At 55.4% G+C, this 12023-nt stretch overlaps 6 protein-coding genes across 6 annotated transcripts in view; 5 read left to right on the top strand and 1 right to left on the bottom strand.

Annotated features, from left to right (window-relative positions):
- Positions 1–435: 435 nt before the first annotated feature.
- GUITHDRAFT_146440 (hypothetical protein) lies at positions 436–2614 on the bottom strand (the record flags this gene model as incomplete). Its single annotated transcript, XM_005822442.1, has 4 exons — positions 436–497; positions 539–606; positions 772–1371; positions 1749–2614. 4 exons carry the CDS (start codon positions 2612–2614, stop codon positions 436–438), a joined length of 1596 nt encoding a protein of 531 aa, XP_005822499.1.
- An 810-nt stretch (positions 2615–3424) lies between these two features.
- On the top strand, positions 3425–4394 carry GUITHDRAFT_155475 (hypothetical protein; the record flags this gene model as incomplete). The annotated part of the gene is made up of 1 exon (XM_005822441.1): positions 3425–4394. A coding segment is annotated over exon 1 (899 nt), but the record flags the coding sequence as incomplete, so codon positions are not given.
- A 248-nt stretch (positions 4395–4642) lies between these two features.
- On the top strand, positions 4643–6055 carry GUITHDRAFT_165958 (hypothetical protein). Its single transcript, XM_005822440.1, has 12 exons — positions 4643–4706; positions 4761–4793; positions 4849–4940; positions 4988–5042; positions 5094–5173; positions 5282–5346; positions 5403–5428; positions 5478–5541; positions 5589–5631; positions 5677–5737; positions 5804–5878; positions 5924–6055. The coding sequence occupies exons 3-12, from the start codon at positions 4900–4902 to the stop codon at positions 6026–6028; spliced, it is 615 nt and encodes a 204-aa protein (XP_005822497.1). The 5' UTR covers positions 4643–4706; positions 4761–4793; positions 4849–4899; the 3' UTR covers positions 6029–6055.
- Positions 6056–6618: 563 nt separating this feature from the next.
- GUITHDRAFT_155474 (hypothetical protein) lies at positions 6619–7716 on the top strand. The gene is made up of 2 exons (XM_005822439.1): positions 6619–7328; positions 7349–7716. Exons 1-2 carry the CDS (start codon positions 6623–6625, stop codon positions 7693–7695), a joined length of 1053 nt encoding a protein of 350 aa, XP_005822496.1. The 5' UTR covers positions 6619–6622; the 3' UTR covers positions 7696–7716.
- A 1856-nt stretch (positions 7717–9572) lies between these two features.
- GUITHDRAFT_146437 (hypothetical protein) lies at positions 9573–10082 on the top strand (the record flags this gene model as incomplete). The annotated part of the gene is made up of 1 exon (XM_005822438.1): positions 9573–10082. One exon carries the CDS (start codon positions 9573–9575, stop codon positions 10080–10082), a length of 510 nt encoding a protein of 169 aa, XP_005822495.1.
- A 650-nt stretch (positions 10083–10732) lies between these two features.
- The window catches only part of GUITHDRAFT_118325 (hypothetical protein), a gene marked incomplete at both ends in the record, with an annotated part of 3056 nt that continues 1765 nt past the window's right edge, over positions 10733–12023 (top strand). The window contains 6 exons of the mRNA XM_005822437.1: positions 10733–10746; positions 10956–11013; positions 11358–11466; positions 11532–11607; positions 11650–11735; positions 11781–11893. Coding sequence (XP_005822494.1) covers positions 10733–10746; positions 10956–11013; positions 11358–11466; positions 11532–11607; positions 11650–11735; positions 11781–11893 — 456 coding nt within the window. The remainder of the gene's footprint in view (positions 10747–10955; positions 11014–11357; positions 11467–11531; positions 11608–11649; positions 11736–11780; positions 11894–12023) is intronic.

The following is a 12023-nucleotide window of genomic DNA, read 5'->3' as shown; positions in this document are numbered from 1 at the left end:
CAAGTCCGTCAATACAACGAAAGGATAAAAGGGGTGGCGGAGGAAGATGACATCGGAAGGGAAAGGATGGGGTAAGAAGAGAGGGGTTCCATGAGGGGGTAAGACCTGATGCCCAGGTGTCTTTTGGGACCTGTCCTCCTGTGGCCCAAGATCCCCGAAGAGTTTCGAGGGAGACAGTGACGATAACGGGATCCCAAATGTTATAATATGGGTGAAAGAACTTTTTCCGGCGGTCATGTGGGGGATTGGTAGGGGTCTTGTCATCTGGAATTAGTAGGGGTGAGGGAGGTCCTAAATTCCCCCCCTGGCTCCTCCCCTTCCTTACTCCTCTTTTCCCTCCCCTCTTGCCCTCCCTCCTGCCCCCCCCCCCTCCCTCCCTCCCCCCTTGCTCCTTTCCTCTCTTCCACTCCTCTTAGTCACGGGGAGCTGTAGAACTCACCCGCCCGGCTGGGGGTAGAAGAGGAAGCGCATGTAGGGCAGAACCTCCGGCCCTCCACCTGCCGTCCAGTGAGCAGCGACGAGGAGAAGCTCGAGAGACCTCGCGGCCACCAGCCTGCGATGAGACCGTCTTGATACACCCGCTTAAGAGCGCTTTCTATCCCAAACCTGAGGAGGAGGAGGAGGAAGAGGAGGAGGAGGAAGAGGAGGAGGAGGAAGAGGAGGAGGAGGAGGAGGAGGAGGAGGAGGAGGAGGAGTGGGGCAAAAAAGACCAGGACAAGGAGGAAAGGGAGAGTCAGAGGGAGGTCGACAGAACATGCAAGACAAGCTCACTTCACCCATCCCTCGTCATCGCAGAAGTAAGATCTCTGAAGACCGCATGTTCTGTTGTAAGCAAACTCTGCTGCTGCCTCTTTGTCCCCAAAGATCTTCTCCTCCGAATCTGCTCCTCCTTTCTCTGCTCCTCCTCCCTCCGGCTCCACCATTCCTGTCCTGTCCAGCGACTCCCAAAGTTTCTCCAGCCTGTCGAGGAAAAGGGGAGGAAACAACTCGTCGAGCAAGAAGCTGCCGGCTCCAGGATGGTCGACGCTGTCACCAATGAGCAGTTGCACTGAGGATGAGAAGGAGGAGGCGGAGGATGACGGGGAGGAGGAAGAGGACGAGGAGTGGGGGAGCACGAGTTCGTTGAGCCAGTCTGTACGAACTTTCTCTTGCTCAAGGAGGAGACAATCCAGCGACCTTGCCATGTCCTTGACCTTGCAGTCCTTCATGACCTGGAGGACGGAGCGATGCTGGCGCGCTGCCGCTACCCGCTGGCACGTGCTCCCACCGTTGGCAGCGAGCGTTTCGTCTGCTCCTGCCCAGATGTACAAGAGCTTGAAAGCATCCGCATGACCCGCCATCGCTGTCATGAACAATGCCGTCTGTCCGTACCTGTAAAACGTTGGGGCAGTGAGGGAGCAGGAGAGGAGAGGAGACGAGGTAGAGAAGGGGGACGGGACAGGACGAAGGTACATGACATGACAGGACAGGACAGGACAGGAGGAAGATAGAGAATGGGGAGCAGAGAGGAGAGGAATGATGAGATCAGATCATTGCAACACAAGACAAGTTGACATTCAGGAGGAACGTTCAGTGAGCTGATCGTACGAAACAAGATGATGAAAGAAAATTGCTGCAGCAACATTATGAGATATCATGAGAAGACAACGGACGAGAATGAAAACCGAGTGACGTACAAGAAAGATAAAAGCAGTGGACAAGAGGAGGAGGAGGAGGAGCAGTGTAGCAGGAGCAGGAGTAAGGCATACTCGTTTCTTCCATCCACGTCGACACCAACGTCGACGAGAGCTCGCAGTCGCAGCACGTCTCCCTTCACGCTCGCCTTCCACAGCTCCTTCATCCTCTGCCCCCTCGTCGCTCCTACGAAAAACCTCGCCACCTCCTCCTCGGGCATCGCACGGAAGAAAGGGATCTTGAGCTGCTGCAGCTTGCCTTCCTCCTTGGAGGGCAGGTTGCCTGGTAGTTCTCTCCACCTCTCGTACGAGGCTCTCTTCCTCTCCATCGAGCTGCCATCTTGCTCCTCCCCCATGCCCGCCAGCACCTGCTCCACTACGTCTCCCCTCCCGCACGCGCAGAAGCTGTGGGAGTCACGTGACAAGCGGGCCCATAGGCAGATTTCGCACGTGACTCTCTTACACTCGGAGCAGAGGACGGAGCAGGCGTCTCTACTCGAGCAGTCTGCGCATGCCCAGCCCTCGGCCCTCAGCCTCTCCTCCGCCGCCGCCATGTTCGCTCGCATTCGAACCACCTCGTTCACAATCCACACTGCCGTCCTCGCCTGCACCTTCGCCAGACATTCCCGGGACATCTGAGACGAGTCGCCTCTCCTCTCCTCGCTCTGCTCGTCATGCCGCACACTCGCGTCCGCTCCTGCACGCAGCAGAGCACCAGTCACCCCATCCTTCTTCTTCCAGGCTGCGTAGGCCAGGAGCGTTGTCCTGGGGTGCCAGGGGAGGTCCGCAGGGGAGGGAACGAGTGCATCGAGGTTGAGCTGGCTGAGCTTAACAAGGCCGAACTTCTGTTTCTGCCCCATGTTGATGGCCTCCATGAAGTATTCCACCTCCTGCTCCGTCATCTCCCTTCTGCCCTCCATGCTCACACCGTTCTTGTGCATGTGGTAGACGATCTCTCTACGAGCCCTCCTCCTTCCTGACTCGCGCCCCATTCTCCGTACCTTCTTCACAGCTGTATAGCTTCAATCCTCTGTCTGTCTTCTCCTCTCCTCTCCCTCTCCCTCTCCCTCCTCTCCTCCTCTCCTGTCAATGCTGTCGCTCACAAAATAGGACAGTCTCTGAGGCGGGTTGCACGTGCATGTCATCACTGAGGCCCGGGACCGGTACCGGCGGCCAAATACCATACGGTCAGCCATCATTGGCGGATCAGAAGGATTGACTACCCCCAATTACCTCTGGGACTGATTAGAGTCTCGCATCCCGGTACCCCTTAACTTGATGTACCCACCCCATTGAACACCACATTTCCCATGTTTCACCCCCAATTGCCCTTGAATTGTACCCCATATGTCATAGTTAAAAACAAATCAGGGGTACTCTCAATACCCCTACCCACCAAATTCAATGACTACCCTCTTTTCTCCCTACAGGAGATTGGACCTGCCCCCTATCTCGAAAGGCCATGGCAGGGCGGAGGCGGCGAGAGGTTCGCCATGCAGCTCCTGCTGGTCCAGGAGAGAGAAGCATCCTCCTCGAGAGTCTCCAAGTCTCCTCCTCCTCTGCCTCCTCTGCCTCCTCTGCCTCCTCTGCCTCCTCACAGTCGCAAGCATTTCCTTCTTCTGGAGCCCCGCACCGTGACCTACGTTACCTCCTCTCGGACGATGACGGTTTAAGAGAGCGACGAGGCTCTGGAATGCACTGCGACGCGTCTGAGAGGATCAGAACAAGAGCAACAAGACTCACAGATCCCTGCGATAGTTGCGATGCCATGGATGACATGGGCAACTCCTTAGGCATACTATCGCATGGTAGGGGAAGCAGCGTAACCAGCAATAGAGGCTTGGACTTTCGAGCGAGGAGCTCATCATTCTTACTTCTTACTTACATGTTTATATTCATTTGTGTCTTCAAGCCCGTAACAGCGTCAGAGCTGCAATATGCAACGATTAGATACAGTCAGGAGATGGGGAACGTGGTGAAGTTTGTGATACCAATGCGGTGGAGCAGGACCGCCGAGTTCAGGACAGTGCAGGGAGGCGACGTGGTGGATGTCGTAGGAACAGCAGGAGTGGACAGTGGAACAGTTGTCTTCAACCCTGGCCATGGTCCATCATCCAGGATCCAGATGTTTGTGCAGGAAGTCGACCAGAACTACGTCTACGGGGAGGCGTACTACATGTATGCCTCATACCCAGCACCCAACAACAACGGTGCGCCGTGGGTGGCAACGTTGCAAGGCTGCTGTCTGCCTTGCTCATACAAGCCCTTCAACCTCACTGCATACGTCGACCTCCTCAACGCTCCGGCCTCGCCATCATTCAAGTCGCTTCCAGCAGTTTACGTCCAGGAGCACATGGCGAGCACGATCCAGCTGCCCGCCAACACGCCAGGAGGGATCAACTCTCCTTTCTGGCGCCTTGGCCAAGGGCTGGAAACCAGCGGGCTGTCAATTGACCGGAATGTGTTCTTCTTCAACGGGCCGGACTACCTCGGCGGGCTGCTGACAACCAACTTTTCAGTGACCAACCCAAGTTATCAGGGCTCTTGTCAACGTGCGTTCTCAGTGATTGTGCAAACTCTGTCGGTTCCCGGATTCATGGTCCCGCTGCTCTTCGTCGTCAACACGGTTCCTGAAGCAGACTGGGCAGTGAGGCCGACATTCCTTAGCCCCACGGTCTCTACACTACAGGGATACGTCGGATACGACGTGTTCTTCACTATATCCGCGACATCTTCAAATCAGAGATCCGTATGAAGTGGAGCATTTCTTCATCCTAGCTGACGTCACATGCAGATCCAGGGGATTCGAATCTTTCAGCTGCCTGAAGGGGGTCGGACGCAAAACGCCCGCAACACCGACGTGTTGGCCTCGGTCGACGTGCATTGGATGCCGAGCGCGAAGCAGGTACATGCATCGGCACATGAAAAGTGCGATGCGGGCGAATCGACGTGTGCTGAAGAGATGAGCTGCAGACTGGAGTGCACTGGATCTGTTATGAGGCTGTAGATGGGATTGGTACACATTCTGAGCAGGTGATCCTTGTGTTGCGCTCGCCGGGGGGGTTGGTGACATTGGTGGTGGTACAGAAGTGCATCAGTGTTACAGTAGTCGAGCAGCAGGTTAAGTCCATCCGCTACATGTCAGCACTCATGGGACTGACGGAACTTGTTGCAGGCTGTGCTGAGCTTCGCGACCCCGACGGCCAACCAGTCGGTGTCGTTCTACATGAGGGATACGAAGACTGTCTCTATCATCGGACAGAGCAGGTGAATGCTCCTGTTGCAACACAAGCTAGTTTGAATCTCTGGATCAGTATCCCGTATGACCTCTTGGAAATCTCCGTGGAAGGCACGATCGAGTATGGGCAGGTTCGTATGCCGATGTCTCCGTCTCTCTCAGTTAATTCTTCGACGCTGCAGGTTGTGACTGTCAACACGCCAAGTCAGCAGACCAAAGTCAAAGCGACGGACAGCGTCAATGTCGCACAACTGACGGCAGAGTAAGTTGGAGCATGGAGGGAAGGGCAGAAGGAGCGGGAGAAAACAACGTGCAGCACAGAGGATAGGAAGGAGGCAGCAAGTTACCACCCTGACCAGTCTCTCGCCAGATTTTCATGGCGGCCTGATATCAACATGGGAGGGTACAACAAGACGATCTGTTTCCGCCTATCAGGTTGGTCACTTGCACCTCTTTACGTTCGTATTCCTTCTCACCTTCTGCTCCCCCAGCAAGAGGAGATATCTCGAGACCAGCGGTGGATAGCAGCTGCATGCTCATGCTGACTAGTGACTGGATGCTGCCAGGTCGCCAGCACGTCCGTCTGCATCCGAGTTGTGGTCCCCAAGTGTAAATACATGGCTCAGCCCGGTGCCCCTGCTCCTTTTCCGTCCGTCATCGTGCTGACGATCTGGCAGGTGACGATCTGCAGCGGATCGGGCAGATCTTCAAGGCTGACTGGTGGGGTTGCTTCTGGTGTGCAGCTGGGCTCTGAGGCCATGGCAGGTTGACGATCTGGGGATTGAATGCACAACTTGACAACTCGACGGTGGATGTTGGGCAAGAGGTCAGTCAGCCTCGAGCCCGGCTGGAGCTGAAGGGGAGCTGGGAGGATGGCTGATAAGTCTTGCAGGTAAACATCGGAAGGTCGTACAAGGTCGTGCTAGGGGATACCCTCCTTTCCATCGCCAACCTGTTCTCCGTAACGGTCGACCACCTGCTGCCTTGCGATACCTCGCCTGATGCCACGCAGGTTGCTTCCCTGCGTCAGCTGAACTTTGACGTGTCGCAAGCCAAGTCAGCCTACACCCTCGAGCCTGACACGTTCGTCTGCCTGTTCCCTAACACCTGCCCTTGAGCCTCGTCAGTGAAGCTACGAATCTCATCCTGAGTCGGAGGCCGAGCACTTCAGCATTAGAAAATACCATGGACTGAGAGTTTGTCCTGATGGTACTGATGACTCCAACTTAGGGGAGACGGTGGAGGTAGCCTGGGAGGTGGGGGAGGAGTTCTGGCCCGAGGTGGGGAGGTGGGCCAGTGGGAGCCACTCAGTGAAGCCGCCCTCTCCGGCCCGGCCCGGCCTGGCAGGCTTCACTCCGCAATGATGGGCCATCTGAGCCTGGTCGAGAGTCGGCCGGTACTAGTACGGCAAGATGACCGGCGACACGTGACTCAGGCTCGGCGGGCTTCAAGTAGTACTAGGCGGCTTCGGGGCCTTCTTGAAGTTCAGTCACCACTAGTCGTCGGACAGCCTGTGACTCATATAAAGGCTGAGGTCCCTGAGGGTAGGGGGTGATAAAAATGGGGGTATCCTCGATCTCTTTAGGAGGGGATACCTCAGAGTACCCCTACAATTCAAGGGAATTTTTGGGGTTTAAGGTATTAACAGTTGTTCAGAAAAGGGTGAGGGTAGATGAGAGGGGGTGGAGGGGGTCCTTGTTTGTCCAGTTTCATGGGAGCCGCAGGAAGCAAGACGGGAGGAGGCAAGGGAGGAGGTGGTGGTGGTGGTGAGGATCATCTGAGTGCAGCATGGAAGCTTGGAATGGCAGGAGGATATGGTGCTCTGATCGCCGTCAACGCCATGGCCATGAATGGAACAATGGGCCCAACCAACGCCAAGATCTCTGGACTATGGCCGACGAGCATCACCCCCGCCGGCTACGCGTTCTCCATATGGGGCATCATCTTCCTGCTGCAGGGAGGAGGAGTCATCCTCTCGCTCATCTCCAGCTCGGACAGGTCCAACGTCAACCAGAAGAATGCTGCTGCTGTCTGCAAGCCATGGCTCATGATGTGGGCGGCGCAGAACCTTTGGCAGCTTGTCTTCGTGCATGCTCCCCTGTCGCAGAATGCTCCTGCATCATCACAGCTTGCTATCTTTGTTCCATGCAGCTTCTTCCTCTGTGCAGCCTACGCTAGTGGCTTAGAGGCATGCAGACGCTTGAGGAAGGTAGAGAGCAACGTTGCGAGTACTTTGTTTCTGCGCCTTCCTTCTGCCATCAACGCCGGATGGCTGAGCGCCGCCTCTTGCATCGGGATCGCACTGGTTGGACAGAGCATGGCAGGAGGGAAGGAGGAGCTCGGCGCTGGTCTCCCTGTGACACTTGCTGGCATGGCGAGCGTTGGGGCGATCGCATCCTTCTACTCATGGGGGGCAGGTGAGGCTGAAGGAGGGGAGGGGAGGGGAGGGGAGGGGAGTCAGAGATGGGAAGGTTGAGCGTGGAGAGCACGAGGAGAGGAGGTGTAGCCATGGTGTATGTTGCTGTTGTGACGATTCATTTCCCTGGTTCTCTTCTCACCGTTGTCTCAGGTTCTCTTTCCCTTGGCTACGCTGGTGCTGTATCCTGGGCTCTTGCTGCCATCCTTCGTGGCTCCAATGCTTCTCCCTCCGTTCGCACGGCCGCGTCAGTGGGGATCGGCGCCATCGGCATGGCGGCGGGAGCTGCGATCTTGCTGGCGGTACTGAGGAAGGGAAGAGGAGAAGGAGAGGGGAAGGCAAAACCTCTTGCAGCTCAAAGCATGTGATGAATGCACAATTTAGGAGGGATATAAGACCAGGAGGAGGAGGAGGAGGAGGAGGAGGAGGAGGAGGAGGAGGAGCAGAAGCAGCAGCAGCAGCAGCAGCAGCAGCAGCGATGTAAGTCAAGGAGAACTTGTCCAACAGGAGTGAGAAATTGTATCCATGTCCATGTTGTTGCATCTCCTCCCATTTGCTCCTCCACCACATCACTGGCCCTGCGCCTCCGAGTCTGTGCCGATGCATCTGTACGCCCATCAGCAATCTCGACCTGCTCCTCCTCGCTCCTCCTCGCGGCTCCTCGCATCATAGTAGGTCGGACTCCGGAGTCCAACTTCCGGAAGTCTTGCCAAGTTGCACTCAGTCCTGGCAGCTGCATGTGGGCTCCTTTCAAGACTCCTGAAAGTCGGTGTACTAGACTTCCGGAGTGAAAGGCTATCAGATCGCCAACTTGCCAACCGTTGGGCCTCACAGGTTGCTGGTCACAGTGTAGTAACTTGAACTTCCGTATCATCATGGCAGAAGTTCCATAACCCGGCCGGGCGCCGCTGACCGCTGCACGCGGCACTGAGTCGAACTTACCGTAGTATCGACGGTACATCCGAGTCGCGCCCGCGGCACTGTGACGGCAACTTGGCCTTTGACTGTGGCAGCCTCCCGTGACTCCCGAGAAAAAGTGTTTTAAATTTGTCTAAGCCTAGTAAATTGCCAACGGTTGCCAGGAAAGCCTCGCCGGGAAACTTCCGAAGTTCAGTGAAAGAACTTCGGAAGCCGAGAGTCTGACTGGGCACTGCGGCAGCCTCCGGGCCGTTTTCAAATCAAGTTAAAAATCTTCTTTACGCAAAGTTAAGTTAAAAACCAGTCACTACTTCCCCGCGCAAATTGACGGTACCGCCAGGGCGGACACTCCGATCCCGGATCCGATCCGATTACTGCCGTCAGCCGCATGCCGTTCACAAACGGTGCCGCACAATCATGGCGGCGGATCGATGGCGCGGCAGGGCGGCCATGATGATTGTGCAGTGCCGGATGATCGTCGAATATCTTTGGCAAGTTGACCGTACTTGACTCAGTGACTGACTGTGCCAGTGTTCACGGTTTACTCAAAGTTAAGTTCACTTAAACTTGAAACAGTACCGTAGTACGAGGACAATCACTGGCACTCGGCGTCACGGCGTACTAGGCTACCCGTATTAGCCTCTACTGAAGTTTCGACTCAAAGTTAAGTTAAAAATCAGTAGTACGAGGACGGTCGGACAAAGTTCATCACTCCGGGAGAGCCTCGGACGGTCGTACTAGCGCCGTTTCAAGTTTTACTCGAAGTTAGTTAAAAAAGTCAGTCACTCCGGAGGACAGGACAATCATTGAAACACACTTTACTCAAAGTTAAGTTAAACACACAGTGAGTACTGTAGCCGCTAGGCTGGGAGTCCGACTGGCACTGCCGTAGTAGCAGTGACTTGAGAGTCACCTCGCAACGGTTGAGCATCGGAGTTCATACTTTACTCAAAGTTAAGTTAAAAATCAGTACGAGCCTGTTCGGGCTCAAGTCGCAAGCCTGAGGGTCCGAGTCACTGAGTGGCTCCCGTGGGCCACCCTTAAGACCTGCCGGAGTCTACGACAACCCGGACCTGTTTATCTCTACCGCAGGGCTCAGACTGCACAGCGGCAGCCCCTCCTTCTTGGAATTTCCTCGATGCAGAAACTATGCTAGAAGGCACTACCTTTCCTCCCCATGATCCTGCACCGTCGGGTTTAATATAAAACTAATATAAAAATAAAACTTGGCTAGCTGTATATCTGCTTCTTTTTCAGTCAATAAAAGGGAAATCGGCCTTTTATACCTCGAACTACTTCATCTTCCTCCTCTTCCTCGCATCTCAACATGCCTCCTACCGAGCATCATTGTTGCAAGCCTGCTCCTCCCTCCTCTCTGCCTTCCATGTACCACTCTCAGACGCTTTCTGCTCCTTCTAATCGCCCTCCTTCCCAACAGCCCTGCTCTTCCCCCACCCCCGAGTCCTCCTTCTTCCAGTACTTTGGCTCTCCTTCCCTCACCGCTTGCCCGGTGTCTGACCGCCGCAGCATCTTCCTCGACTTCTCCCTCGGCTACGACGAGGCCAGTCACAGCAGGTGGATAGACGCTTACGAGGGCCTGGGCTTCATGCGGGCGCTCTCGTCGTCGGCCTCACAGTACGTCGAGTACATCGGAGCGAGTACAACTCAAGGCGAGGAGGAAAAGGAGGAGGAGGCAGGGACGGGATGTGGGCAAGGGGCGGCGAGACAGGAAGAGACGAAAGGAAGTGACGGATGGGAGGTGCAAGAGGATCAGCATCCCTGCTCTGTCAATTTGCGTGTGGGGGATCAAGAGGCGTGTGCATTTGAAGTGCAATGAAAAGATAGGAGCTTTAATAAACTCATACACAGAGACATCTCTACGAGATTACGGATGGTGTCTGTTTGAGATGAGCAGAGTGAGTTGGCAAGGTAGGACATAGACAGCGTGTCTCCTTGAACGTGTGCGTTCGAAACAAGGAAGTTGTCAAGGCACGAATTCACCCATGTACCACGTGTTGACGGAGAGTCGTTTACATGCGTAGTGATGAGCAGCCTCAACAAGCTTTTAATGACGTTGTGAATGCTGCTGTCTACCTCCTGCAAAGGATTCATCGCTCCAAGGCCGTTTGTGTATGCGGGAGTCGTTGGAAGTTATGCAATCATCATGTAGACTTCACTGAGAGCAAGCTTTCGATCCCAAGGTGTTGGCAATCAGTCGATACCTCTCGGACCCTTGTGTATCAGTGCCTGAGGTTACATCCGGCAGATGGCTGCCAAGGAAGGCAAGTAGGAGAAGGCGCCGGAGCCGGCACAACTGAGCGATCCGAGGCAGTGGGTTCTCGTTCTTTGAGTCACTAACTTTACTTGAAAGGTTCTTTTCAATTTGGTCTTAACACACCGTTACGGTTGACGGTTACATGATGCCCAGTCGGGCCTGGTCCCGGCACTCCGGGCAGTGTTTGCAATTCTCAGTAGGGGGATTTCAGCATGGCGAGCATGCGGTATGAACGAGAGGGAGAGGGAGGGAGGCGGAGGAGGAGAAGAGAAGAGGGAGGTGAATGGTGTCATCTAGTTGATCATGGAGGAAGTGCATGTGATGAACATAGTCTTTAAGAGATTCTCTCCATCGTGTCCGATGTGGATGCTGGCTGCCTGCAAACGTCTGCGATCGGAGGCCTCGATGCGGTTTGTTTGCTCACTTGGATCTCAGAGTCGTGGCGAACGTGAACGGGCAAAAGTTTCGAGTTCCATGTAACAAGGACGATCAGGTTAAGAGTCTTGCAAGACGATGCTTTCAAACTCGCGCTCAGCCTCCTTCCTGCTGCAGACCTTCGGAGAACTTGCCGTGGATGTTGCCAGGAGATATGAGAAGCACAACTCCTTAGGCAGCTGCCAACCTCATCATGTCCATCTCTGCTGATCTTGCTCCAGGTGCAGGCTCAGTTACTGTCTCTCAAATCCGGTTCAATGACGGAAGCCTGGTCGACTTGGAGGACGTGATCGGCCACGTAGCTTCAGACATGGAAGAGCTCTTCTTTGTCATCGGGATCGCTCCTCCAGACCCGGCAAGTCTCTTGCTACAGGCTGGTGTCGTGTGACCTCCTTCGTTCAGATCATGCTGCCTCAGAATCCTACCAAGGCGGCAGCCCCCCTGCCAGACAAGGACGTCGGCAATAGGCACCAGGAGACTGCGCCGTCGCCTGCAAGTCCGAGCATGAGAGGTGCGAGAGCAAGGCTCTGACAGGCTCTGACACTGGAGGAGGCGAGGCTTCCAACAGAGCGTCAGGGTCCAACGACAACTCCATGCGGAACCCAACCAACCCGCTTGACCCTCGATCGGAGCCCTTGGACTCCTGGGCCAGGTGCGCGGTGTCGGTAGCGAAAGGCGGGGGCTGACGCTGAAGGAGGGATGCGATGAGAGTCACGAGCGTGGATGGACATGCCGATGGAGTCACCCACATCAACTTTCAGGGCGATACGTTGATCACAGGTGCGTCGATACCTGATTGTTGCTGCTGTGCCCCTGAGAGTTCAGCCCAGGCGGGCGAGATCGACTCATTAGGATATGGAACGTGGAATCTAAGAATGAGCCTCCTCTGCCTGTACTTGTTGCCCCCCCCCCGCACCAGCATAAGCTTGGAGATATTTGTGACCATCATCTCCTTCGGCAACAGCTCCTACCTCACCCGCGAGCTTCACCTCTCCCTCCACTTCCACTGTCCTGACGTCGTCAAGTGGAGCATTCGGGACCTCCGGGCTAGTCGAACTTTCTCGACCA

The sequence above is a fragment of the Guillardia theta genome (assembly GCF_000315625.1).
Source record: "Guillardia theta CCMP2712 unplaced genomic scaffold GUITHscaffold_125, whole genome shotgun sequence".
Taxonomy (NCBI): domain Eukaryota; class Cryptophyceae; order Pyrenomonadales; family Geminigeraceae; genus Guillardia; species Guillardia theta.
This window is presented reverse-complemented; position numbering and strand designations above follow the sequence as displayed.

Excerpts from the sequence above, each read along its gene's own strand:
- GUITHDRAFT_165958 (XM_005822440.1), top strand. The coding sequence starts at position 4,900 with ATGAGGGATACGAAGACTGTCTCTATCATCGGACAGAGCAG. Across the intron at positions 5,738-5,803 it reads CGGTGGATGTTGGGCAAGAG|GTAAACATCGGAAGGTCGTA; the intron begins GTCAGTCAGCCT and ends TAAGTCTTGCAG. Across the intron at positions 5,879-5,923 it reads CCAACCTGTTCTCCGTAACG|GTTGCTTCCCTGCGTCAGCT; the intron begins GTCGACCACCTG and ends GATGCCACGCAG.
- GUITHDRAFT_155474 (XM_005822439.1), top strand. The coding sequence starts at position 6,623 with ATGGGAGCCGCAGGAAGCAAGACGGGAGGAGGCAAGGGAGGAGGTGGT.